The sequence below is a fragment of the Pipistrellus kuhlii genome, unplaced genomic scaffold (assembly GCF_014108245.1).
Source record: "Pipistrellus kuhlii isolate mPipKuh1 unplaced genomic scaffold, mPipKuh1.p scaffold_m20_p_1, whole genome shotgun sequence".
In the NCBI taxonomy this organism is placed as follows: domain Eukaryota; kingdom Metazoa; phylum Chordata; class Mammalia; order Chiroptera; family Vespertilionidae; genus Pipistrellus; species Pipistrellus kuhlii.
The window spans coordinates 87,087,492-87,115,363 of NW_023425404.1; the positions used below are offsets into that span (position 1 = coordinate 87,087,492).

The window sequence follows — 27,872 nt, forward strand, 5'->3', positions numbered from 1 at the left end:
TCTAAATGTATTATAACAAAACAGTAACTTTCTTTAAATGGCAAGAAGAAATTTAAAATGTGTCTACACTTAGTCACAGCTGTCCCTGTAGCAGGGTTCCCCCAATGACTTGTCCTTAAACTACATATGGTCTCTGGGAGTGGTGAAATGCCCTCTCAGAACAGATTAAAGGAGCTTTATGCCTTTACAGGTCTCACATGACACAGGACCTCACAGGGTCAGTAATTCCTGTAACAGAGGGCTGGTACTTACCACTTCACTACTTCCCTTTGTTCCAAACAAGTTCTCCCCCAGTTTTCTAAAGTTGAGGTTTGTGCCACCCCTGACATGGGCATGGTCACACAAGCCTGCAAGGCAGTATATAGGATGCCAACTGTCTCTCAGTAAAGACCAAAACCTGATGGGTATTTTTCTTTGCCCATTTTGGCACCTGCCCTTTTGGCAACTGCATTCATATCTGTAAGACAATTAAAGGTTAATATATTTACACTAGAAGCCCAATGTATGAAATTTGTGCACAGCGTGGGGGGTGTCCCTCAGCCCAGCCTGCACCCTCTACAATCTGGGATCCCTCTCACAATCCAGGACTGCTTGCCTGCCTGTCTGCCTGATTGCCCTAACTGCTTCTGCCTGCCTGCCTGATCACCCCCTAACCACTCCCATGCCAGCCTGATTGATGTCTAACTGCTCCCCTGCCAGCCTGTTTGCCCCCAACTTCCCTCCTCTGCCGGCCTGGTCACCCCTAACTGCCCTCCCCTGCTGGCCATCTTATGGTGGCCATCTTGTGTCCACATGGGGGCAGGATCTTTGACTGCAAGGGGACAGCCATCTTGGGTGTTGGAGTGATGGTCAATCTGCATATTACTCTTTTATTAGATAGGATAGAGGCCTGGTGCATGAGTGGGGGCCAGCTGGTTTGCCCTGAAGGGTGTCCCAGATCAGGGTGGGGGCTCCCTTGGGTTGTGGGGCAGCCTGGGAGAGGGGCCTGTGGTGGTTTGCAAGCCAGCCACGCCCCCTAGCAACCCAAGCAGAGGCCCTGGTATCTGGAATTTATTTACCTTCTACAATTGAAACTTTGTAGCCTGGAGCAAAGCCAAGCCCCTGCTCTCTCTGTGGCTGCCACCATTTCTGTTTGAATTTGTTTACCTTCTATAATTGAAACTTTGTAGCCTGGAGTAGAAGCCTAGGCCAGCCAGGGCAGGGAAAACTTGGCTTTCTCTGTTGCCAGGGGCAACCCTAGCCTGCTCTCTCCAGCTCTGTGACTGCTGCCATTTTTCTTGGGATTTATCTTCTATAATTGAAACTTTGTAACCTTGAGTGGAGGCCTAGGCCAACCAGGATGTGTGGAAAGCCTGGCTTCCTCTATTGCCCAAGCCTCTCAACTGCTCTCTGTGGTTGCAGCCATCTTGGGGTTAATTTGCATACTCGCTCTTATTGGCTGGTGGGCTTGGCTTGTGGGTGTAGCGGATTGATGGTTAATTTGGATACTATTTATTAGGTAGGATAATGAAGTATAACATTAGCACTGCAGCTGCTTCTCATAGCTAAATCTTCTGCTACCACACAACACATTGTAGGGATAGTCAAACATCTTAGGGAGGTGACAAAAGTCTATTTTAACCTTTTCACACAAAGCAAAACTGTCCTTGTCTCTCTGGAATCATGTCCATGACAATGCAGGCATCATCTAAGTCTGTTATACAGTTTTCTGCAGGCCACTGTCAGGGCTGTGTATGTCATTTTCTGTTTCTAGCCACAGACACAGTCTGTCCAATTTCCCTAAAATGCATTCTGGCATGGGAGAAAGTTGTTATACATTGGCAGCTTAACCCCTATACTACTGGGCTTGGAACTCTGTCTAGCAAACAGCAGTCGCTAAGTTCAATATGCAGCCTCTGGTACTCCAAACCCTACGGGTTCTCAGCTAGTCCCTCAGCCAAGCTCCTTCAGAGCTTCTGAAAGTCCTGAAGGCTTTCTGGCGCATGGAAAGTGCTTTTCCTTTATTCTCTCCTGTTTATCAGTTACAAGGCCTTGCCATCCCTGTCTCTCATCACTGCTTGATTCCTAGTGGCAAGCCAAACACAGCCAGAGCTGCAGGGAGAGATGGTTTGCACATAGCAAAGCGCTCCTGCAGTGGTGGCTTGGGCTTCAGGCCCTTGCTTCACACCTGTCCTCTTTCCTGGCAGAGACAACGGCCTTGATCTAGCACAACTCAGATAAGTGAGAAACCAAGGGTGCCAGCAGAGTGGCTTGCAGCCAGCAAAATCAATAAAATCTTACGTCTCCCTGCTCTCCCCACCAACATCCCCTCCCCTCTGCATTAACTATTTGCTTCATCCTAGCAGGGGAAACACGTCAAGTGGTCTGAGATTTTGTACACGTAGGCTTTTTACATTTAAGGGTACATTTTTTTTTTTTTTTTTCCTGTAACAGTTGCTTTCCCTCCCAGATTTTTCCTCTTTGTGACAGAGGAAGTTGTGACATAGGCAAAGACTGTGACTATGGTATTCAGGGATTATAAGGTGGAGGGAGGTGTGCTTCCTCTGATGCCAGGGGAATCACCGAAGACTTGAAAGGTATCCCCCTTCTGGCAATTCCCTTCGCAGTGCCTCTCTGGGGCCAGTAACTAATACCCACACCCTGATTTGTAAGGCACAGCTCTTTATCCATGGTGGGGGATTCTGAACTAAATCCACCACTTATCTATGTAAGGAAATTGATCTGGATATCCAGGATCTCCTGCCACTTTACTCGAAACTGCTTTCACACATCTGGGATCAAGATACCCTGTGTCTATCCAGCCCACCCTGAATTTGGGCCATTCTGACTTGCATAGGTTTGTAACTTTTTCTTTGAGAGCTTTATGCCATATTCATCCTCTGAGAAACCTTCACTAAAATGCCTTACCATGTATTCCAAGGGGGTTTTGGCCATGCTGGCCGCCCCCTCCCATTGTGAAACAGAGAGAGACAATTCCCAGAGAGAAAAAAATAGTAACAGCTGGAGTTTTGGAGAAAACCATAGGCCATTGCTGTAGCAATCCCCTCGAGGCTGGGAGTGACCCATGGTAAAAAGTGACTCTTAGTCGGACAGGAAAAATAGCGAATGAGGATAAGGGTGTGTTGGGAGATTTCTTGTGGACTGAAAGCCTAGAGGCCCTTCTGAAAGAAAATATATTTAATCCAATTACAGATGCTGTCAAGATCAGGAGTGAGGGAGGAAGGGAAAGACTAGGTTATGTCCTCTCCGAAGATCCTAATAAGTAACTGAAAATGGCAAGTCAAACAAAACATACAACCACGAAGACAACAGACCACACAAGACACACAATCAGGGTTAATGGGTCCATAGATAGTCGTTTATAATAACACTAGTTGGATTCCCTTCCCTTTGATTTCCCACAATTTATTTTTCTAGGCTCAGCCAGAAACCTCCTACTTCAGCATTAGATCTGCCTCAGGTAGCTCGAGTGGGACCACGCTGTCACAGGCAAAATCTCATCAACCTGTGGGAGTTTTTGGCAAGTTCTGCCCCGGAAGTCTCCATCCACCAAAAGAGATAAGACAAGCCATAAATAACAAGTTCTTTGTTCTTTGAATTTTACTACTTTATTGCAAATAGTTAACTTGAAAAGACTTCTCTATTGCTTTTCTTACAAGCAATATTGGAACCTAGCCGGCCTTTGTTTTCTCTGAGCGAAATCCTTTCACAAATTGATACCTTTAAGTCTACCCCAGAATTCCAAAATTTTAACTTAATACAGTAAAATCACCTGTCTAAGTGGCCTGATTCTTCTCTGACAGAGAGCAAAAAAAACCCGAGAAAAAGGAGATTCTCAGCAGCTACTTGGGGGGTTTTGCAGTCCACCAGAGCACCCAGCCTTAAATAAATCAAATGTTTTAGCCAGACGAATCAACAAAAGTGTATAATAAATCAAAGTAACTTCTGCTTTTACACAGACTCTCACACTTATATTTATTGACCAGTTAATGAACAGATAATTATGCCAAGACAGACAAACATCCATACTCATACTCTCTCAGTAGACTTTCCCAAATGGAAGCTGAGCAGATAACTGAAACAATACCCAACTTCCCTAATGGATGTGGAAGCACTCCTGGCACCCACGCCCCAAAACTCTCAATCAATGTCTGGCTGAGAACCTATCGGAGGAGTTAAGACTATGTCCAGTACCCTTCTCAGTAACAAAGTGGCTAGTCCCAAACAGCAAACAGCAAAATGAACTCAAAATTTCGTAATTGAATTTTAATTCACTCACCTTCAGAGGCTTTCTTTTTGATGATTCCAAAAGCATGCAGAGGCATGCCAGGTGTCCCTTGTCTGGCTGTCATGACCACAGAGAAGCATCTCTGGGGCCCTGGAACTTCATCAGGTGGCACCTCCCCTAGAGATCCTCAGGGCCTGACAGCCAGGCAGGGGAGGCCGTCCATCCCTGGCATCAGAGAACAGGTACAGGCAGACATTTGTTCCTTGTCTCACTGGGGCCTCCAAATGTTGTATCATAAATCTGCAAATGAGATACCAGATGCCTTAATAAGCTAATTAACTAGGAGTTGTATTAGGGGTCATTTATTGTGAGCGGCCCATAAGGCAGTGTCTCTTCCAATTATCTGAGCATCACATACAGGAAGTCTCCTGTATTTATACTTTTTGAGCCTCTTAGTTTGCCAATATTACAAAGGGCTCTGTGTGAGTTATTGTTACAGACAGTTGTAACCTTGAATACACAGTGAGTTTGTACTTCACATAAGAATATAGGAATTGTTATCAGTATTAGTCTATTAAATTGGATGGCTAGCTTGCAAGGTCAGTTAAGTTTATCTTTTTGTATTATTTGAACTAAAAACAAAGTCATTTTACAGAATAACAGACTGTCTTAAAGGGACAGAGTTTATAATGACAGTTTACAGGACTAGGGACTATCTAACAATAGCAGAGATTTTCAAACTACTTTCAAAAAAGTAGTTTTTTATACAAGATGGATGTTATTATGCTTCATTAGAGGGCTGTTTGTCATCATTTAATCTAAGGATAATTCATTTGGAACTGAGAGTTGGTAATGCTATAATAACAATACCTTTCTTTATATAATAACTACTAGAGGCCTGATGCACGAAAATTGTGCAAGAGTACACCTTCCTTCCCTGGCACCAGCTTCCCTCTGGCCACCAGCAGGCACCTGGGACCTGAGATGCCCTCGCAGTCCCCACTTCATCCAGAAGGACATCCAGTCTAGTTAGCATATTACTCTTTTATTATTATTCTCAAATCACTTACCATCTATTAGCCTTTCTCTGTTTAGGAAGTACTTTCAGTTTAATCCTTTACAATAATCCTGTGCGTAGGTCAGTAATTTTGTCCAAGATAATTAGATTGTATCTCAAAGAGGTTGAATAACTTGCTCAGTGTTGCAGTACTGCTTAACAATTTCTACAGGAAATGAAGAATACTTCTAAAGGTATTCTGAATAAACAAAAAAGGAATTTCTATACTGTGACTAGGTTGTAAAAAAAAATCTAACTATTTTAAGTCTGTTCAGTTAATTAAGACCAGGATTGAAAGCCCATGTTTTTTTTGTGTGTGTGGTGTTGTTTTTTTTTTAACATATTTTTATTGATTTCAGAGAGGAAGGAAGAGGGAGAGAGAGATAATAACATCAATGATGAGAGAGAATCAGCTGCCTACTGCACACCCTCCACTGGGGATCAAGCCTGAAAACCAAGCAGGTGCCCTTGACCAGAATTCAACCTGGGTTTCCGTCAGTTTGCAGGCTGAGGCTCTGTCCACTGAAAGCTCATTCTTTAACCATAGAGTTTAAATTGATGTGTCTGAATCAAGAAGATAAATAATCATGTCAGTTTCTATTCTGCTGCTGACGTGATAAAGTTAAGGAAGTCTTGCTCTTAAATTAGTGAAACTTGCACTGGAAGTAATTAAGCCATTATTTTTTATTCTCTCTTTCTTTTAGAGAGATGGAAACTTTGATGACTGGTTCCACCCTGCCTCCCCTTTATGCAGAGGAAGATGGCTCCAAGGAGAATAGTGATCTGGCTACAGCCCGGTAAGCAGCTGCATTGGGACACTATACCTCTGCCTAGGCGTCAAAACAAAGTTTCTTACAAAGTATAGGTGCTCAGGAAGCAGTTTATATCATAAGAATAGAAGGTAGGTAAAGAGAGAACTGTTATAATTTCCATTTAGCTGTCACTTGCAGTGCTCTGGCTCCTGTGAACAGTAGTATGTGGGGTCTAACAAACATCAGCAACTCATGATTAAGAGAATTACATAGTCAGCTTTAAGGAAATATCTATAGCAGGATTACCTCTGAAAATGAAATGCATTTTCTGTTTGAATTGCCACAGATATCAAGACAATTTTCCCCCAAAGGTTTGATTTTTTAAGATCAGATTTTTGAAAATATGGTTCTTTCTTCAAGGTGCCTAGGAGCAATAGTTGACTTCTTATTTATTCTCCTATATCATTACTTTACTATGTTTGTACAGATAAGTAAAGGCATATAGAAAAGGGTTAGAGAACTATGGACTTGGGCAGAAGAGTGGTGATTACAGAAATGGCGGGGGAGGGATGGAGGTGAAAGAGGGCATAGAGGGTGTTAAGCTTTAGCCATTGACTGTGATGGGAGCTGTGAAGAAATTTACAACTAAGAGAAGAGCTGCAGAGATGAAATATATTTTACTTTCCAAAAGAGGAAAGGGCCAATGTATTGCTAGTCATTCTCAAATCACTTACCACCTATTAGCCTTTCTCTGTACACTTAGAGGGGCTTCAGCTTTTAAAGAGCAAGCAATTGAAGTTGCTAAGCGACAAGAAAGGAAGGGGGATTGTGTTGAAGGTGAGAGATACCAGGGGTTCTCTTAAAAAGTTAGTTTGTATGCTTTCCAGGAGATGATCCAGCAGATGTCCTAAGGAGGTGTCTTATCAGTATTTTTCCCAGTAAAACATGCTCAGAGCAAAAGTTATTAAAAGAATCTTATTTGAACTTTCTACTAAGTAGAGACTCCTTGGTGAGAACTATTCCTGAGATGTTAAAACAGCAAGGAGGAGGGGGATGCCATAATGTAGCTTGAGAGTAGGTTATCTTGTCCCAAAGTTTGAACAGAGGAGCTGTTTGAATCAGAGAAACCAACAATCTTGAGGGTTTAATTACCAGGTGCTTCTCATAAATTGTGGAAGGCCATAACAAAGAAAAAGAAAGGCCTCTGAATATAGGCAAAGAAAGCTAGGAGAGACTTAAGATGTAGAATGGAGAGAACTTAATGGGTTTCAAAGGTGATGGAATTTTTTAATTAACTTTTTTAAAAAGGGCTACTCTTGAAACCCATAAAAATCTGTTAAACTTGAATTTTTATGTTTTCTTTTTACAATTTATTTGCCAAAGAAGAAATATATTCACTAATAGGTTGAAGTGTTAGCTAATCCCCAAAATGAATTATTTTAATATTGACTAGAGCTCTTTAAAATAGAGTATACTTTATAATTCTGTTTCCTTCAAATTTATTTTGTGCCTCATTAATATCTGTCTCTCACTTTACTATATTCAGTCTTGTTCTCCAATATTTTGCTAAAGTCTGCCTATTGCTATATCCAGTTCATTCAATAATAACTTTTCTGAGTGTTTACTACATACCAGACACTGTTCTAAGTACCATAGTAAGCAATGATCAAAACAGACAGAAATCCCAGCCCCTGTAGAGCTTAAATCCTACCAGCGAAGTCAGACAAAGAAAACAGGATAAATAAGTAAAATATGTACTATGTTGATAAGTATAGATTTAAATAACTATAGATTAAAGATAATACTAGCTATGTATTAAAAGAACTATAGATACAGTTTTAGATAAGATGGCCTAGAAAGGCTTTAATGAGAAAAATTACTTTAATAAAGGCCTGAAGGAAGGAAGGTAACTAGCCTGTAGTCATTCTAGGGTAGAGGGAAGAATGACTACCAAAGGTAGATATGTTTCTACCTTTTAGAAATAGCCAAGAAGCCAGTGTCGCTGGAGCAGAGTATGTGAGGGAAAGAGGAGTAATTGAAGACTACATCAGTATTTCTCAATCTGTAATGTACATATGAATTGCCTACAGAGCTTATTAAAATGTAGGTTCTGGAGTCATAAAGTTGAGTTAGTATGAGAGGTTCTACATTTAATGAGCTTCCAGGTAATGGCTGTGCTACTTGTGTGAGCCTCATATTTGAGCACCAAGGAACTAGATCTTGTAGGTCTTAGAGGTCAAAGTGAGCACTTTAACTATTATTCTGAGTGAGATGGGAAAGCATTGGAAGGATTTTGAGCAGAATGATATGATCTGACTTATTTTTTTTTTTTTATAAGATCCCTGTTAAGTTGAGAATAAAGTGAAGGGAGCTGGGGTTAAAGTAAGAGAAGAGTTAGGCTCCTGAATAATTCAAGTGAGAGATGGTGACTTAAAGAACATCACTAGTGACTTTGACAAGAGTATTTTTGGTGGAATCAGGGGTAAAAAACTCACAGGAGTGGGTTTCAAAGATAATGGGAATGGGGAGAAGTATAGAATTCTAGATATATTTTGAAGGTAAAGAAAACAGGGTTTCCCTGAAAGACCAGATAAGCTCTAAGAAGGGAGAAAAAAAGCAGTCAAAGACAACTCCAAGATTTTGGCCTAAGACAGTGGTCGGCAAACTCAGTCAACAGAGCCAAATATCAACAGTACAACGATTGAAATTTCTTTTGAGAGCCAAATTTTTTAAACTCAAACTTCTTCTAACACCACTTCTTCAAAATAGACTTGCCCAGGCCGTGGTATTTTGTGGAAGAGCCACACTCAAGGGGCCAAAGAGTCGCATGTGGCTCACAAGGCGCAGTTTGCCAAACACGCACCTAAGAGAATAAAGGGATGGAATTAACTTAGATGGGTAAACTAAGCAGGTATGGGAGGGAATTTTAGGAGCTCAATTTTGGAGATTTTGTATAAGATATCCATGCAGAGACGTCAAATAGGCAACTTGATAATCAGGTTCTGAAGTTTGGAGGAGGTCTAGACTCCAAAGAAAAACTTGACAATCGTCAGTATATATGTAGCTAACATTTAAAGCCACGAGACTTGATGAGATCACTGAAGATATGAGCATTGTGTACATAGAAAAAGGAAAATGCCTGAGCTCTGGAATACTTCAGCATTTAGAAGTCTGGCGGAAGAGGAAGAGTCAGCAAAGACTAAGTGGTTAGCTAAAAGGGTATCAGAAAAAACCCCCCACAGAGATCTGGTGAAGGGGAGGGTCTTAGAAATCACATAAAAATTGAAGAGACTAGATCAACCGGTCACATACTTCTGGAAGGTCAGGTAAGATGAGGACTGAGAAATGACATTGGATTTAAGTATGGAGATTATTGGTGACATTGAAAAGAATTGTAAGCACTGTCTCCTTTTGGTTGGTTTTAGGAGAGAAATTGAAGGCAATAAGTATAAACAATTCTTTTCAATGAAGTCAATAATAAACAATTCTACAAAAGGAAAAGAGAAAAACAATGTAGGATGTGTGTGTGAGTGTGTGTGTGATGTTGTTGTTTTAAGATAAGAGTAATAATGCCACATTTGTGTGCTGGTTAGGCCAGTCCAGTACATAGGAAAGAATTGGTGGTGCCAGAGAGAACAGAATGCTGAAAACATGTTTTGAAGTTAGGCTAGCCAGTGTGAGATTGTGGGAACCCTATTCAGAGTATGCCACATGTTCAAGGCCAATTTGAATGTGGGGGCCCTATCTAGAGGACACCATATGTTTGAGGCCAAGGTCAATTTACCAGACACAGGTACAAAAGCAAGGATACAGCAATATTACTATACTACAAAGGTGTGCCCTTCTATAACCCAAAGATTGATGTCACTATTTGGCAAGAAGCCTCTTTTTGTCTACGTTAGTATAAAAGTATGTTATTGACCAGCCAGTGAATGGCTGCTTGATATGGCTCCTGTGTTTGCTACTGTATTAGTAAGGGCTGCTACTTTGTCTGGCTATGTTGTAAGGACTGTATTATGTGATGGTTCCTTGTTAGCTATGGCTACATAATCTATAATAAACTCTCTCTTATATGCCTACAACTACTCATATCTAATACCCGGTGTTCATAAAGGTCCAGTTCCTGGCAGGGAAGTACCTATATACCCCACAAGGATCTGGGACACAAACTAAAGAGCTGTTGGCTTTAGCTAAGAACATGGACAATTCATTCATAGAAACAAAAGAGCCCCTTTTTCTCTTTTTTGTGGTGGTTTTTTATTTTTTCTTCAGCCTTTATCTCCTTATCTTCAAAGCAATTGATACCTTTTACTACTCCCTTCTACTTCATGTCTATTTCAGTCAGGGATTCATAAGATTCTTATTCTTTCTCAAATGCAGTTTTCATTACCATTTGCAACAATGTGGATGGACCCGGGGGCATTATGCTAAGTGAAATAAGCCAGTTGGAGAAAGATAAGTATCACATGAATTCACTCATTTATGGGATAGAATGAACAACATAAAGAAATAAGAATGTGCAAGAGTTAATAACTTAAAAATTGAAGGCACACTTGAAATGAGAATGACACTAAGAGAAAAGCTGCCTAAGATATTCCAAAATGATTGAAGTATTGGAAAACAAAGCTCAAGATTAAACTCTAGCTCTGTTGAAAGGGTCAGAAAAATATAAATTCTTTCATTTTTCAGAACAATGTGCATCTGCATTCATTCATTTCTAAGTCTACTGGGGTTTTTTTATTTTTATTTCCAAAATTTCACTAAAATTACTTCATAAAATTGCCAACAAATTTTAAGTCTTCAGATGTTGCAGATACTTTCTAGTCTACCATACATAACATCTGCAACTTTTTACTTGGTTAATAACCACTTTTTTAAAATTTATTGTTTTTTTTAAATTTTTTGTTTTGTCTTATTTTTTCATTTTTGAACTTCTTTTAGTTGTTTCATTTCTTATATATAAATATATATATATATACATATATATATTATATAAAACATATACTTATATATATATACATTTTTATATTTTATATATATATTATTGATTTTTTACAGAGAGGAAGGGAGAGAGAGAACTAGAAACATCGATGAGCGACATCGACCAGCTGCCTCCTGCACACTCCCTACCGGGGATGTGCCCGCAACCAAGGTACATGCCCTTGACCAGAATCGAACCTGGGACCTTTCAGTCCGCAGGCCAATGCTCTATCCACTAAGCCAAACCAGTTTCGGCAGCTGTGCCATTTTCTTTCTTTTTCTTATTCTTTATTGTTAAAGTATTACATATGTCTCCTTTTTTCCCCCATTGACCTCTCCCAGCACACTTCTGCCCCCCAGCTCAGGCCCTAACCCCCACTATTATCTGTGTCGACTGGTTATGATTATATGTATGAGTCCTTTGGTAGATCTCTTACCACCCCTTTTACCCTCCACTGCTCTCCCCCTGAGGTTTGGTGGCTTGTTCAATGCTTCTGTGTGGATCTACTTTCGTACATCACTTTATGTTGTTCATTATATTCCACAAATGAGTGAGTTCACGTATACTTACCTTTCTCCAACTGGCTTATTTCACTTAGCATAATGCTCTCCGGGTCCATCCATGTTGATGCAAATGGTAAGAGTTTTTTTCTTTTTCACAGCAGCATAATATTCCATTGTGAGATGTACCACAGTTTTTTGGTGTTTTTTTTTTTAATGTTACATGCAGTAAACATTAATATTTTAAGAAAAATGGTTTTTAAATATAATGTTATATGCAATAAATATTAATATTTCAAGAAAAACAATTTTAAATATAATAATGTTACATGTGTTGTATCATAAATCAGCAAATGAGATACAAAACGCCTTAATGAGCCAATTAATTAGGAGTCATTTATTGCCATTGCCCAGAGGGAAATGTCTTTCAAATCTCTGAGCATCCCATACAGAAAGTCTCCCATATTTATACTTTTTGAGCCTCTTTGTTTGCAGATATTACAAAGGGCTCTGTGTGAGTTATTGTTACATACAGTTGTAACCTTGAATACATATGAGTTTGTACTCGACATAAGAATATGGTAATTGTTATCAGTATTAGTCTATTTTAATCTATTAAATGGATGGCTAGCTTGCACTGTCAGACAGTTAAGTTTATCTTTTTGTATTATTTGAACTAAAAACAAAGTCATTTAAGAGAATGTCTTAAAGTGACAGAGTTTATAATGACAGAGTTTATAGGACTAGGTAGGGACTATCTAACAATAGCAGAGAATTTCAAACAGTAGTTTTTATACAAGATAAAGGTTACCATGCTTAACATGAAATAAACATTAATATTTCAAGAAAAGCAATTTTAAATATAATAGTGTTGGAGGAAATAACAATATTTCAAAAAAATTATTTTAAATGTAATAATTACATGCAATAAACATTAATATTTCAAAAATTATTTTAAATATATTACATGCAATAAATGTTAATATTTCAAGAGAAAAAGATTTTTAATATACAATAATACCAAAATTGTACTAACATAGTATAATATCACAAAAGTTATAGGAAATATTAAAAATCTATAAATAACAATATTACTGCTACTATATTCTAAAATTTTCCCCCTCTGGCTCTATTTTTGTTTATCAGTTTATGTTGTTCATTATATTCCACAAATAAGTGAGATCATGTGTTATTTATCTTCACTTGACTGGCTTAGTTCGCTTAGCATAATGCTCTCCAGGTCCATCCATGTTATTGCAAATAGTAAGAGCTCCTTCTTTTTTACAGCAATGTATTGGATAGTATTCTATTGTATAGATATATCACAGTTTTGTAATCCAATCATCTGCTGGTGAGCATTTAGGCTGTTCCCAAATCTTAGCTGTTCTAAATTGTGCTGCTATGAACATAGGGGTGCATATATCCTTTCTGATTGGTGTTGCTGATTTCTTGGGATATCGTCCTAGAAGTGGGATTACTGGGTCAAATGGGAGTTACATTTTTAACTTTTTGAGAAAATACCATACTGTTTTCCACAGTGTTTGCACCAGTCTGCATTTCCACCAATGGTACAAGAGGGTTCCTTTTTCTCTGCATCCTTGCTAGCACTTAACATTTGATGATTTGTTGAACGTAGCCATTCTGACAAGTGTGAGATGGCACCTCATTATTATTTTGATTTGCATTTCTTAGATATGTTTTCATATGTCTCTTGGCCTTCTATTGGATTGTTTATCCTTTTATTGAGTTATATGAGTTCCCTATAAATGTTGGAGATCACTAGTAACTCCTTATGGGAGATAACATTGGCAAATATGTTCTTCCCTGTAGTCAGCTTTCTTGTATCGATAGTTTGTGGATGGTTTCTTTTGCTGTGCAGAAGCTTTGTATTTTGATCTAGTCCTATTTGTTTATTTTCTCCTTAGTTTCTTTTGCCCTAGGATATATCAGTAAACATATTGCTATGAGATATGTCTGATATTTTGCTATCTATGGATTCTTTTAAGATTTTTATGGTTTCTCGTCTTATGTTTAAGTCTTCATCTATTTTGAGTATATTTTTGTGTGTGGTATAAGTTGGTGTTCTAGTTTCTTTTTTTCTTTTTTTTTTGTGCATGTATCTGTCCAATTTTCCCAGCACCATTTATTTAGGAGACTTTCTTGATTCCACTGTAAGCTCTTGACCCCTTTGTCAAATATAAATTGAGCATAATGGCTTGAGTCAATTTTGGGTTCTCTGTTTTGTTCCATTTGTCTGTATGTCTGTTCCTGTACCAGTGCCAGGCAGTTTGAAAATAATGGCTTTGTAATTTAAATTGATATCTGGTATTGCTATACCTCCAACTTTGTTCTTCTTTCTCAAGATTGCTGCAGCTATTCAGGATCTTTTTTTATTCCATACTAGAGGCCCAGTACATGAAATTTTAGCACTGGGAAGGGGTCCCTCAGTGTGACCTGCACCCTCTCACAGTCCCGGACCCCACAGGGGATGTCCCACAGGAAGTGGGCCTAAACTGACAGTCGGACATCCCTCTTGCGGTCCTGGAGCCCTTGCTCCTTACCACTCAAATCTCTGCTCCTTAGCACTTCCACTGCTTCCACTGCCACTGCACTCACCAGCCATAAGCCCAGCTTCTGGCTGAGCTGTTGCTCCCACTTTGGGAGCACACTGACTACCAGGGGGCAGCTTCTACTTTGAGCGTCTGCCCCCTGGTGGTCAGTGTACATTATAGGGACCCATAGGTCTGGTCATTCCTTCATAAGCTTCACTTAGGCCTTTTTGTTTTTTTGTTTAAAGTATTACAAATAGTAGTACATATGTCTCCTTTCCGCCCCCCCATTGACCTTCCCCCAGCCTCCTCTAAGCGTCCATTGGTTATTCTGATATGCATGCATACAAGTCCTTTGGTTGATATCTTAATCCCCTCTCCCCTTTCCCAACCTTCCCACTGTAATTTGACAGGCTGTTCAATGCTTCTCTGCCTCTGTATCTATCTTTTTGTTCATCAGGTTATAATGTTCTTTACTATCCATAAATGAGTGGTATTTTTCTTTCACTGACTGGCTTGTTTCACTGCTATCCAATTCCATCAATGCTGCTGCAAATCATAAGAATTTCTTCTTTTTTTAGTAGCATAGTATTCCATTGTGTAAATATACCACAGTTTTCTAATCCTCTCATCTGCTGATGTGCATTTAGGCTATTTCCAAATCTTAGCAATTGTAAATTGTGCTGCTATGAAAATAGGGGTGCATATATCCTTTCTGATTGGTGTTCTTGTTTTCTTAGGATATATTCCTAGAAATGGTATTACTGGGCCGTTCCATTTTTAAATTTTTGAGGAAACACCATATTGTTTTCTACAATGGCTGTACCAGTTTGCATTCCCAACAGTGAAGGAGGCTTCCTTTTTCTCCCCATCCTCTCCAGCACTGTCCTTTGTTAATTTGTTAATGATAGCCATTCTGACAGGGGTGAGGTGGTACCTCATTGTTATTTTGATTTGCATCTCTGGGCTTATTAGTGCTTTTGAGCATGTTTTCATATGTCTCTTGGATTTCCAAATGTCTTCTTTCAAGAAGTATCTATTAGTATTTAGGTCCTTTGCCCATTTTTTGATTTGATTATCTTCCTTTTATTAAGTTGTATGAGTTCGCTATAAATGTTGGGGATTATACTGCTATTGAAGATAACATTGGCAAATATGTTCTCCCACACAGTGGACTTTCTTGTTGTTTTGTTAATAGTTTATTTTGCTTGTAGAAGCTTTTTATTTTGCTGTAGTCCCATTTGTTTACTTTCTCTGTAGTCTTCCTTGCCTATGACATATCTGCAATTTTGCTACCTATGGAGTCCTGTAGGATTTTTATGGTTTCCTGTTTATATTCAAGTCCTTTAGCCATTTTGAGTTTGCTTTTGTATATGGTATAAATTGGTTATCTAGTTTCATTTTTGTTTGCATGTATCTGACCAAAAAATTTCCCACCACCATTTATTAAAGAGATTATTTTGACTACATTGTATGCTCTTGCCTTCTTTGTCAAATATTAATTGAGTTTAATGGCTTCTGGGTTCTCTGTTCTGTTCCATTGGTCTATATGTCTGTTCTTGTGCCAGTACCAAGCAGTTTTGAGAACCATGGCTTGGTAATATAGCTTGATGTCTGGTGTTGTGATCCCTCCAACTTTGTTCTTCTTTCTCAGGCTAGCTATGGCTATTTGGGTTCTTTTTAAATTCCAGATGAATTTTTGGAGGGTTTGTTCTAGATCTTTGAAATGTCATTGGTATTTTAATAGGTATTTCATTGAATCTATTGATTGCTTTAGGTCGTGTGGACATTTTAATGATATTGATTCTACCAATGCATGAACATCGTATGTTCTTTTGTTTATTTGTCTTCCTCTCTCTCTTTTTTCAATGTCCTGTAGTTTCTGAGTACAGATCTTTAAACTCCTTAGTTAAGTTTATTCGTAGGTATCTTAAAATTTTTGGTGCAATGATAAATGGAATTTTTTTTTTTTTTTAAGTTTCTCTTTCTGTGAGTTCATTATTGGTGTATAAAAAGGCCATATATTTCTGGTTGTTAATTTTGTATCCTGCTACATTGCTGAATTCATTTATTAGGTCTAGTAGTTTTTTTGATGGAGTCTTTGGGGTTTTCTATGTACAATCTCATATTATCTGTGATTAAGTTTTACCTCTTCTATTCCAATTTGGATGCCTTTTATTTCTTCTTTTTTTCGGATCGCTGTGCCTATTACTTCTAGTACTATGTTGAACAGGAGTGGTTAAAGTGAGCATCCTTATCTTGTTCCTGTTCTTAGGGGAAGTGGGTTTAGTTGTTTCCCATTGAGTATGATGTTGGCTGTAGGTTTCTCATACAGGGCTTTTATTATGTTGAGGTATGATCCCTCTATTCCCATTTTGCTGAGTTTTTATCAAGAAAGAGTGTTGGATTTTATCAAATGCTTTTTCTGCGTCATTTGATATGATTATGTGATTTTTTTGTCTCTCAGTTTGTTTATGTGATGTATCACATTTATTGATTTGCAAATATACAATAGTACCATCGTTGCATCGCTGGAATAAATCCCATTTGGTTATGATGTATGATCTTTCTAATATATTGTTGAATCTGATGTGCTAGAATTTTGTTGAGGATTTTAACATCTAAGTTTATCAAGGATATTGGCCTGTAGTTCTCTTTTTTTGTGAGTTGTCTTTATCTAGTTTTGAGATTAGGGTAATGCTGGCTTCATAGAAAGAACTTGGAATTCTGCCTTCCTCTTGAATTTTTTGGAATAGTCTTAGGAAAATAGGTTTTAGTTCCTCTTTGACTGCTTGGTAAAACTGCCCTGTAAAACCATTCGGACCAGATCTATTGTTTGCTGGAAGATTTTTGATTGCTGTTTCAATTTCTGCGGTAGTTATTGGCCTATTCTTGTTTTTGTGTGTGTGTTTTGTTGTTGTTGTTGTTGTTTGTTTTTTTATTCTTAGTTGAGTTTTGGAAACTTGTATTTTTCTAAGAATATGTCCATTTCATCTTGGTTGTCCATTTTGTTGGAATAGAGTTGTTTATACTATCTTATATGATAAAGAGGTAATATGCAAATTGACAACCACTCCAACACACAAGATGACCAAGATGGCTGCCCCATATGAACAAAGATGGCTGGCATGGGAAGGCAGTTGTGGGCGATCAGGTTAACAAGGGAGGGCATTTGGGGGGGTGGAGGGGGAACCAGCCTTGCAGGGGAGGGCAGTTGGGGGGTATCAGGCCTATAGGGTACTGCAACTGGGGGGACCAGGCCTGCAGGGGAGGGCAGTTGAGGGGCACCCCATCATGCAGGGGAGGATAGGTGAGGGCAACCATGCTCTCAAGGGAGGGCAGTTAGTGGTGACCAAGACAGCAGGGAAGAGCAGTTGTGGGCGACCAGCCTGTAGGGGATGACAATTAGGGGTGACCAGGAAGGCAGGGTAGGGCAATTAGTTGCAATTGGGCTGGCAGGGGAGTATTTAGGCATCAATCAGGCTGACAAGGAAGTGGTTAGGGGTGATCAGACTGGCAGGCAGAAGCGGTTAGGGGCAATCAGTCAGGCAGGCAGACAAATGGTTGGGAGCCAGAAGTCCTGGATTATAAGAGGGATCCCAGATTAAAGAGGGTGCAGGCTCAGCTGAGGGACACACACACACTATGCACAAATTTCGTGCACCAGGCCTGTAGTTTTTTCATAATCCTTTATATTTCTGTGGGATTATTGTTATTTCACCTCTTTCATTTCTGATTTTGTTTATTTGGGAACTCTCTCTTTGCTTCTTGGTGAGCCTGGTTAGAAATTCATCAATCTTGTTTATACTTTCAAAGAACCAGTTCTTGGTTTTGTTGATCTTTTGTATTTATTATTTTTTTGTCTGTGTCATTTATCTCCGTTCTGATCATTATTTTCTTCCTTCTGCTTACCCTGGGCTTTGCTTATTGCTCTCTTTCTAACCCTTTGAGTTGTAGGGTTAGATAATTTATTACCATTATTTCTTGTTTTTTGAGGTAGGCCTGTAGAGCTATGAACTTCCTTCTCAAGACTGCTTTCACTGTATCCCATAGATTTTGGATTGTTGTGTTTTTATTGTCATTTGTTGCCATGATGCTTTTTATTTCTTCTTTGATCTCTCTGGTAACCCAGTCATTGTTTAATAGTATGCTAGTTAGAGTCCATGTGTTTGATTTTTTTTAATTGTTTATATTATAGTTGATTTCTAGTATTATGCCATTGTGATCTGAGAAGATGCTTGATATGTTTTCTATCTCCTTGAATTTGAAGAGACTTTGTCTGAGTCCCAACATTTGGTCTATCTTTGAAAACGACCCATGTGCATTTGAGAAGAATGCATATTCTGTGGCTTTGGAGTGAAACGTTCTGAAGATGTCAATTAATTCCATCTTATTTAATGAGTCATTTAGGATTGATGTTTCTTTGTTGATATTTTCTTTAGAGGATTTGTCTAATGGTGATAGTAGGGTATTAAAGTCTCTTACTATGATTGTATTGCTGGTAATCTCTACCTTAATATCCTCCAGGAGATTTTTTTTCTTGTTTGTTTGTTTTTAATGTATTTGGGTGTTTCTGTATTGAGTGCGTATACCACATATGTCAAACACAAGGCCCGCGGGCCAAATCCGTCCCGCCAGGCCTTGCAATGTGGCCTGCACCGCGCTGTCATCACTGCTCTCTGCTGCGTTTCCATAACAATGACAGTTTATGACTGTTCAGTAAACCATTCGGCCCGCGATTTAGGCTGGATTTTAGATTTTGACCCCTTCTCTGATTGAGTTTGACACCCCTAGCGTATACGTTTACCAGAGTTATATCTTCCTGTTGGATTGCCCCCTTTAGTATTACGAAGTGGCCTTCCTTACCTCTTGTTATGTCCTTCACTTTGTGATCTAATTTGTCAGATATAAGTATTGCTACTCCAACTTTTTTTTCATTTCCATTCACCTGAAATACCTTTTTACATCCCTTCACCATCAGTCTGTGTGAGTTCTGTTTTCTGAGGTGGGTTTCCTGTAGACAGCATATATGGGTCATGTTTTCTTATCCATTCAGCTACCCTATGACTTTTGCTTGGGGTATTTAAATCATTTACATTAAAAGTTATTATTGATAGGTACTTGTTTGTCACCATTTTTATTTTTTATGCCTGCGTTCCTTCTTTGCTTCCTATTTCTTCTTTTTATAGCAGACCCTTTAGCATTTCTTGCATTCCTGGTTTGTTGGTGATAAACTCCCTTAGTCCTTTTTTGTCTGTGAAGCTCCTGATTTCCCCCTCAATTTTGATTGGTAGCCTTCCCGGCTACAGTATTCTTGGATTCAGACCATTCCTTTCCACTACTTTGTATATTTCATTCCATTCCCTTCTTGCCTGATGTTTTTCTGTTCAGAAATCAGTCCTTAGCATGATGGGGGATCCTTTGTAGGTAATGTTCTGTCTCTCTCTGGCTGCTTTTAAGATTCTCACTATGTCGTTGGTATTTGCTAATTTTTGCATATCAAAAGGTAATATTCCAGTTGTCATTATGGTGTCTCTGTAACAACCAATTTACATATTAATGTACATGCTACGTGGGCCGGTGGCTGGAGCCAAGTTCCCAGGGGTCTGAAGAGAGTGTCTGACAGGAGCCTGGACTGCAAAGAAGGAAGAGGAATCAGGCACAGGTAGCTTTTCCATTCCCCCTGCACAGACACCCTACCCAGCCCCTGCACCCTGGGGAGACAGGGAGGTTGACCAGACTGGGAAAATATTCAGCCTCAGGGGTAGCTGCAACCCACACCTCCGACTCCAAATCAGTTCCCCCACCACCCTCGCCAGGGGTGCTCACAACAATAACATGCGGGCGACCACCCATCAGTGCCCCCAAGGCTCCTGGGGTCTGCAGCCTGGCACTGCCAGGCCCCTTCCGCTGGGGCAGGGCATACCACTCCTTCCTACAACTCCAGACCTGGGTAGAGGCAGGCCTGAGGATCCCCTAGTGTCAGACCCTCCCCCCCTGATAGCAGCTGCTCTGTCTTTGCAGTTGAAGTGCACTGAGCCTCCCTGGGGTGTGGCTAAACCCACCCTCCTAGCCTGCCTGGCTCTGCCCTGGCTCGGCCTCCACCCAGTTCAGGAAATTGGATCCCTGTCCTGAGCAGGTACAGCTACAAAACAGCCATGTATAATTTAAAGAATGGCGCCAAGTAGGAAGGTTTGATATTTCCTCCCCTTTCGGCCTCGCCATCCCCCTAGTATCCTCCTAACTCCCTGCTCCCAACCAGTACCTCTAGGGATGACCACCGCTACAGGGCTGCTGGCCAGAGCCCACTCTCTAAGGCCTGAAGAATCCTCTGCAAAGCTTCCATAGCTACATTCCCAGGAAACAATCATGCTCTCCTTTATTAATCAGCAGATGCTACCTATGAGGGTACCCATCGGCTTAAAAATAACAATTCCTTCCCATTTAGACATCACTTACTTGATAAAACATATCTTATTTTATTAGCTGAGAATCTCCTCATGACAACCCAAAAAGGTAGACAAAAGAGAGATTATAATTCCCATGTTATATATGTATATATTCAGAAATGAAGCTCAGAGAGGAAAACTATCAATCCATGTTTCCCCAGGTGTAGCACATGCCTGACAGGGGCGGCAATTTGATTTAAGTGGGGGGCAAATCAAGAATGAGTTAACAGTGAATTTAAGAAATTTGCATTTCTTATGGTTCTAGGGGGCCTCATCTACAGCATATCCTGTATAATAAAAGGCTAATATAGAAATGACTGAATGGTGGAATGACTGGTCACCATGATGCACTCAGACTACCAGGGTACAGGAGCTGCCCTCTGGTGGTCAGTGTGCTCCCACAGGGGGAGTGCTGGTCAACCAGGAGACGGGCTTACCTCTGGCGTGCGCAGTGGTAATGGTGGGTGCCTCTCACAACTTCGTGGCAATGCTAAGAATGTCCGACAGATGGCTTAGGTTCACTAAGCTGTCTGTCAGACATCCTCCCAGGGCTCCCAGACTGCTAGAGAGTGCAGGCCAGGCTAAGGGACCCCGCTCTAGGGCATGGATTTTTGCACTGGGCCTCTAGTTTAATTATAATGTGCCTTGAGGAACCAAGATGGCAGCATAGGTAAACACCTAAACTGCTGCCTCGCACAACAATTTCAAAACTACAACTAAAAGACAAGACAGACATCATCCAGAATCACAGGAAGACTGGCTGAGTGGAAATTCTACAACTAGAAGGAAAGAGAAAAACACACTGAGACTGAGAGGCGCTGTAGGAAGCAGAGGTACTAAGACGTGCGCGCGGAGAGGACTGTCAACTGAGTGTGCAGCTGGCTTTCTCAAGAGGGAGGGAGACAAAAGCTCCCGACTGCACTGAACTCCAGTTCCGTGCAAGTCACTGGGGACCCACACTCATTCGGGGAGAAACTGGCCTGTCTGGCAGCAGGCAGAACTCGAGGTAGGCTTTCTCACAGTGGTGCTTGCAGTGATTACCATGGGACACTGAGACACAGAGGTCTATTAGGGCAGGGCTGACAGGAAACCAATACTGTCTGCTTCTCCCTGAGACTCTGCCCCATCCTAAGTGAGCACAAATGTTTTGCAAATCTTGTCTCATAAGGGTGTCTCCAGCATTGTTCTCCTGACGTAGACACAGCTGATCCTCACAGCCAATTGGCCTGGAGGTTAATTTCTCCCTGTGATACCAACAACAATCAAGGCTTAACTACCACAAGACTGTGCACACAGCCCACAAAGGTGTGCACCAAGAGTGTCCACCTCTGGTAACTGGGGAGGCTGAACTAAGCTGTATTGGACACCTAGCACACAAAGCCACTCTATCAACTCAGGGAAGTAGCCAAAATGTGGAGATAAAGAAACCATCACAATTGAAAGAAGTGGAGGAAAGGAAACAACTGGATATAGAGTTCAAAACCACAGTTATAAAGTTTTTCAAGAATTTTCTAGAAAAGGCCGATAAATTTAGCAAGACCCTCAAGGATATGAAAAAGGACCAACTAGAAATTAATCATACACTGACTGAAATAAAAAATGTTACCGAAACCAGTGTGGCTCAGTGGATAGAGCATCAGCCTGTAGACTGAAAGGTCCCTGGTTCGATTCAGGTCAGGAGCATGTGCCTTGGTTGCGGGCACATCCCCCATTGGGGGATGTGCAAGAGGCAACTGATCAATGTTTCTAACTATCTCTCTCCCTTCCTCTCTGTAAAAAATCAATAAAATATATTTTAAAATATTATACAGAGATCTAACAGCAGACTAGAGGATTGTAAGAGTCAAGTCAAAGAAGCAAAAACACTTAGCTGGAAAAGAAAAAAGAATCCAAAAATATGAAGATAGAGGAAAGAGCCTCTGGGACAACTTCAAGAGTACCAACATCAGAATTATGGGGGTGCCAGAAGAAGAGAGAGCAGGATACTGAAAATCTATTTGGAGAAATAATGATCAAAAGCTTCCCCCACCTGGTGAAAGAAATAGATTTACAAGTCCAAGAAGTGCAGAGTACACTAAACAAAAAGATTCCAAAGAGAACCAAACAAAGACACATCATAATTAAAATGTCAAGAGCAAAAGACAAAGAGAATATTAAAAGTAGTAAGAGAAAAACAGTTAATTACCTACGAGGGAGCCACCCATATGACTGTCAGCTGATTTGTCAACTGAAACTATGTAAGCCAGATGGAAATGATAAGAAATATTCAAAGTGATGAATATAGCAAAAAACTACAACTAAGATTACTCTATGTAGCAAAGCTATCATTCAGAATTGAAGGTCAGATAAAGAGCTTCACAGATAAGAAAAAGCTAAAATAAGGTAGTTCATCACTGCCAAACCAGTATTATATAATATGCTGAAAGGTATTCTTCAAGAAGAGGAAGAAGCCGAAACCGGTTTGGCTCAGTGGTAGAGTGTTGGTCTGCGGACTGAAAGGTCCCAGGTTCGATTCAGGTCGGGGGCATGCGTGTTGGTTGCGGGCGCGTCCCCGGTGGGGGGTTTGCAAGAGGCAGCTGGTCGAAGTTTCTCTCTCATTGACGTTTCTAGCTCTCTCTCTCCCTTTCTGTTAAAAATCAATAAAATATATATTTTTTAAAAAGGTGAAGAAGAAGAAAATGGTAAAGATAAAAATTATGAACAACAAATACATATCTATCAACAAGTGAATTTAAAAATCAAGTGAATAAAAAATCTGATGAACAGAATAAACTGGTGACTATAATAGAATCAGGGGCAAAGAAAGGGAATGGACTGACAGTTCTCAGGGGGAAAGTGGTGTTGGGGGTACAGGAAGAGACTGGACAAAAATCATACACCTATGGATGAGGACTGCAGGGGTGGAGGGAAGGTGGGTAAGGGCAAAAGGTAGGGTGGGAACCTGGTGGAGGGGAGCTATGGGGGATAAAAGAGGAACAATTTTAATAATCCTAATAATAAATATTTATTAAGTAAAAAAATATATATAATGTGCCTTGGCGTCGGGTTTTTTGGGGGGTTCAGTTTGTTTGAGACTCTGTGAGCTTCTTGGACTTTTGTGAGTTTTTTCTTCCTTAAACCAGGGAAGTTTTTTCTCATTTTATTAAAACAGGTTTTTTATTCCTTTCTCAGTTTCCTCTCCTTCTGACTTCCTATTATGTGGATGTTGTTTAGTTTTGTGTTTTCCCAAAGTTCCCTTAGGTCTCCTCTTGTTCTTTAAGCTTTTTTTTTTTTAGATGCTGCTCTGCTTAGGTATTTTTTCCTATCTTGTCTTCTAGCTTACTGAAATGATCCTCAGCTTCTTCTAGCCTACTCTTAATGCTTTCTATTGAATTCTTTATTGCAGTGATGTCATTTTTCATTTCTTCTTGGTTCTTCATTTCCTCTTGGTTCTTACATTTATTGTTGAATTTGTCTTCTAAACTTTTCAATGAGCTATGACCATTTCTCTGAATACTTTCTCTGTCATAGTGCTTGCCTTCATTTTATTTACTTCCTTTCTGCTAATGCCTCCTTTTCTTTTGTATGCAGGCTCTTTCTTTGTCTCCCCATAATTTCTCCTCTTCAGGTGTCTGGTTATATATCTCTTTCACTCCTGCATTGACTTAAAGGCACAAAATACAACAGAACAAGGCACAACGCACAAGATATTGAACACAAATTAGTATTCACAATACTAATAACCCCAAATAAATGTGACCACCAGAGAAAAGTGAATTTGGGATTTTTTTTTTTTTTAAATGCAAAAATGATATTAAGAAAAGGAAAAACAGTAAGAGGGAAAAGAAAGAGAATAAAAAAGAAGGGGGGGGGGACTGTTTATATGGGGAGAAAACTCCAATAGAACAACAACTAATCCAAAAAAAAATGCAACTAACACACAGATAAGAATGCAAACTAGAAACAACAACTAATAACAAATGAGGATAGGAAAAACAGAAGCAAAACAAAAAAGGAGAAACAATCACACAAACAAAACAATCTAATCAATAAACTAACAACAATAGGACAGAGAAAGGAGGACAAAATTAAACAAAAAACAAAAAAAAATGGAAGAGTGAAAAAAATTGAATAGAGAAGAGAGAAGAGTGTATGAGCAGGGGATCAGAAATTAGATATGTAAGTAGGATGAATTTTTAATGAGTAAAAAGAATGAATATGGAAAATCTAAAGCAAGAATAGGTTAAGAGAAACAGGACAACAAAAGGGGGAAAATGAGGAAGAGAGTGCTGGCTGAAAGGTAATGTTGAGATAGAGTAAAATGATGCTAAAGGAAAAATGAAAATCAAATGTAGAACACTAATCCAAAAATGAAATAAAATAAATAAAAAGAAAGTAAATTAAAATTTTTAAAAAAGGTAAAATAGTAGTAATAATAATACTGATTAAAAATAAAAATATAGTCTTAAGACCCAGCCATCATTTGTATCTTCTTATAAGATCTGGTTTGCTGATTCATCTGGAACAAATAGTGGGAAAAGAAAAGAATTATATCTGCCTGATTCATTATCATTTATACCTGAGCTTACTGAACTTGATATTATTTTTAAATTGTCTGGTTGTCAATAAATACTTTAAGAAGAAATAGCCTATGGAAAATACCGTAGAATATATTCTATGTCCTTCGAGAACTCTCTCTCTTATTCTGTGGACAAACTTCTTCTATATTTCCTATTCCTATTATCCTTTTCCATTAATAGTATTTTCCCTTTTTATTGGATATACATGAAAGATAGCATATAAAGTCAGGCTCTGTTGCATGTTCAGAACTAAATTATAAGGCATATATGTTGAGGGGAGAGGTAATATTTTGGGGGGAAATTATAGCTGTTTTTAGTAGACGTCTTCATGGAACTGGCGTGGTTCCATCAAGCACTGAAACCATTTTTTAAATACTCTATAACTGCTACAAATACTATTTACATTTATACAGAATGAGGTGGGGGGAATTAATTCAAGGACTGACCTATGCTTTTGCTGGCAGGGATATTTGTCTTGAACCTTGATAAATACGAGTGTTCGATGCTGTTGATACTGAACTGTTATACTTCTTTCTGTTATTTTTCAGGCTAAATCACCCAGATATTCCATATAGTACTGGAGTCACATCATCTACCAACAATCCAGAATTTGTGGAGGGTCTCTCCCAAGATCAATTGCTTCAGAACGAGCCTTCAAACACAACAGAAGGCACTGAACAGAGGCATGAAGATGAGGTAAGCTGAAGTATGTCCTGCTACTGGTCTCTGAAGCTTCTAAAGAAGCAGGCAGTAGGTGTTCATCATATGGCTTTCTTACATTATGCAGAATTTTCTGTTTTATATTTCTTGTTTTACATATTAATGGTTTTAATGACATAAAAACAGTTAGATTCTATTTTCCCCTAAGAAATTTATACCTACATCATATTAAATTTTCAAGAAATGCTTGTTAAATGATTGGTTGTGTTATTTAATTAAACAAGTAATGAATGAGAAGCCCACATGCCATGTCCAAGACCACACACTGCTCCCCAAGCCCTGCAGCATGGAGTCATATGTGTCTAAAGGATTCATACCACTTACCAATCATTCTGCCTTTCTTAGGGAACATCTTTTATTCTCACAGAGGTGGCACATGGGCCTACATAGCCATGCCCTTATTGAACTCTCAATGTTACTTGCAAATGATTGATTACATAGTCTATGTTTTAAGGCACTCTTTTTAGCCATAAAAGACTACCACCATTAATCTTTATTGTTTTTCTCATTTTTAAAAGATCTGACTTTTTTGTGTTGGCATACTTAAAGGTTTTGATGAATGCTTAAAACTTCTCAAACATCTTATTATAAACTACTTAGTATCTTTAATGTTACTAGATTTAAAAAAAAAACAAGACTGATACCAATTATACCATTTGCCTGTTATTGAGTTATTGTACAATCTTATAAGTATTTGAAGGAATATAATAATATAATTAATATTGAGATGTTTTTGTTCTATTAGTTTATATGCTATCTACTATGGGAAATAAGCTGATCTTTGAGTGGTATCAATGACAAGCACCCTTCATGAATTATGTTCTTATTGATCTTTTTTTTAGAGAAAGGGGAAGGGAAAGGGAGAGAGAAACATTAACCGGTTGCCTCTCACACAGGCCAGCTGGGGATCAAACTCAAACCCTGGGTATGAACCCTGACCGGGAATCAATCAAACCATAGGGACCTTTTGGTGCACAGGATAATGCTCAACTGACTGATCCACACTGAACAGGGCTTCATGAATAATATTTTATTCCTCTGCTAAAGCTTGTCTCTTTGTTTGCCCACTGCATGTTACATCTCGTTCTGATCTACTGTGACAATGTCTGCTTCTCTGGCACAGTGCTGTTTATATGCTGCATTTATCATTTAGACTATTCCCCTGTTGGGAGTCAGAACTTGTTAAGTGCACATAAAAGCCAAACCTTGAGTGATCATGATACCCCTTATTCTCATCTCTTAAGATTAGCACTACAATATGCCCTTTAGTGCAACAGTTAGTAGTGTGGTACATAAATGGGTCTACAAGTGATCCACCTGGAGTCCCTTCTTGAAAACTGCATTGAAGTTATCTGTACCAGTGACAGATACAAAGAGCTTTGAATATTAGGGTATTAATGGCCAGAAAATGCAACTCTTTGGTTGTTGTGTTATTTGGAGATATTTTGTTGTTTTTGTAATTTGGTTTTGGATTTTATTTTATCTTATGTTGTAGCAAAGAAGTAAACGAGGAGGATGGTCCAAAGGAAGAAAGAGGAAGAAACCTCTTCGAGACAGCAATGCACCCAAATCCCCCCTTACAGGATATGTTCGGTTCATGAATGAACGGCGAGAACAGCTTCGAGCAAAGAGACCAGAAGTCCCATTTCCAGAAATCACAAGAATGTTAGGCAATGAATGGAGTAAACTGCCTCCTGAGGAAAAACAGGTAATTTTTTCCTATTCCTGATCTTTAGCTTAATTTTGATTATATCTAAAAAATAATCTCTATCAGAAAAGCAAAGAAGATGGACAGCTGATTTTTCAATTTTGTTCTGTGCCTAGTAGGGTCCTTCATAGCTCTCTTCTATAACACAATAGTTTTAATATTCTTTCAGAGTCTGCTGCAAGGTGTGAGAAGGAGTGGCTCTAACCAAAGCAGCTGCACTGGTGTTTGATTGATATGCTGAGAGTTCACATAAGATTCAATATTAAGAAGTTTATCAACATAATTTACTCCGCTAAATTCAATGAGAAGTCATGAGTTAAATGAGAAAAGGTCATTTGATATAATTCTGTTCACATAAGATTTTTATTT

At 39.2% G+C, this 27,872-nt stretch overlaps 2 protein-coding genes across 3 annotated transcripts in view; one reads left to right on the forward strand and one right to left on the reverse strand.

The window, feature by feature from the left end:
* Positions 1–27,872, reverse strand: part of PEAK1 (pseudopodium enriched atypical kinase 1) — a 715,824-nt gene that overhangs the window by 125,639 nt on the left and 562,313 nt on the right. The window lies entirely within an intron of this gene.
* The window catches only part of HMG20A (high mobility group 20A), an 89,653-nt gene that overhangs the window by 12,759 nt on the left and 49,022 nt on the right, over positions 1–27,872 (forward strand). The window contains exons 2-4 of one of the 2 annotated variants that reach the window (XM_036454884.2): positions 5,990–6,082; positions 25,624–25,771; positions 27,291–27,503. In XM_036454884.2, the coding sequence (XP_036310777.1) occupies positions 5,994–6,082; positions 25,624–25,771; positions 27,291–27,503 (450 nt within the window). In that variant the 5' untranslated portion in view covers positions 5,990–5,993. The remainder of the gene's footprint in view (positions 1–5,989; positions 6,083–25,623; positions 25,772–27,290; positions 27,504–27,872) is intronic. The other variant, XM_036454897.2, reaches the window with a different exon arrangement.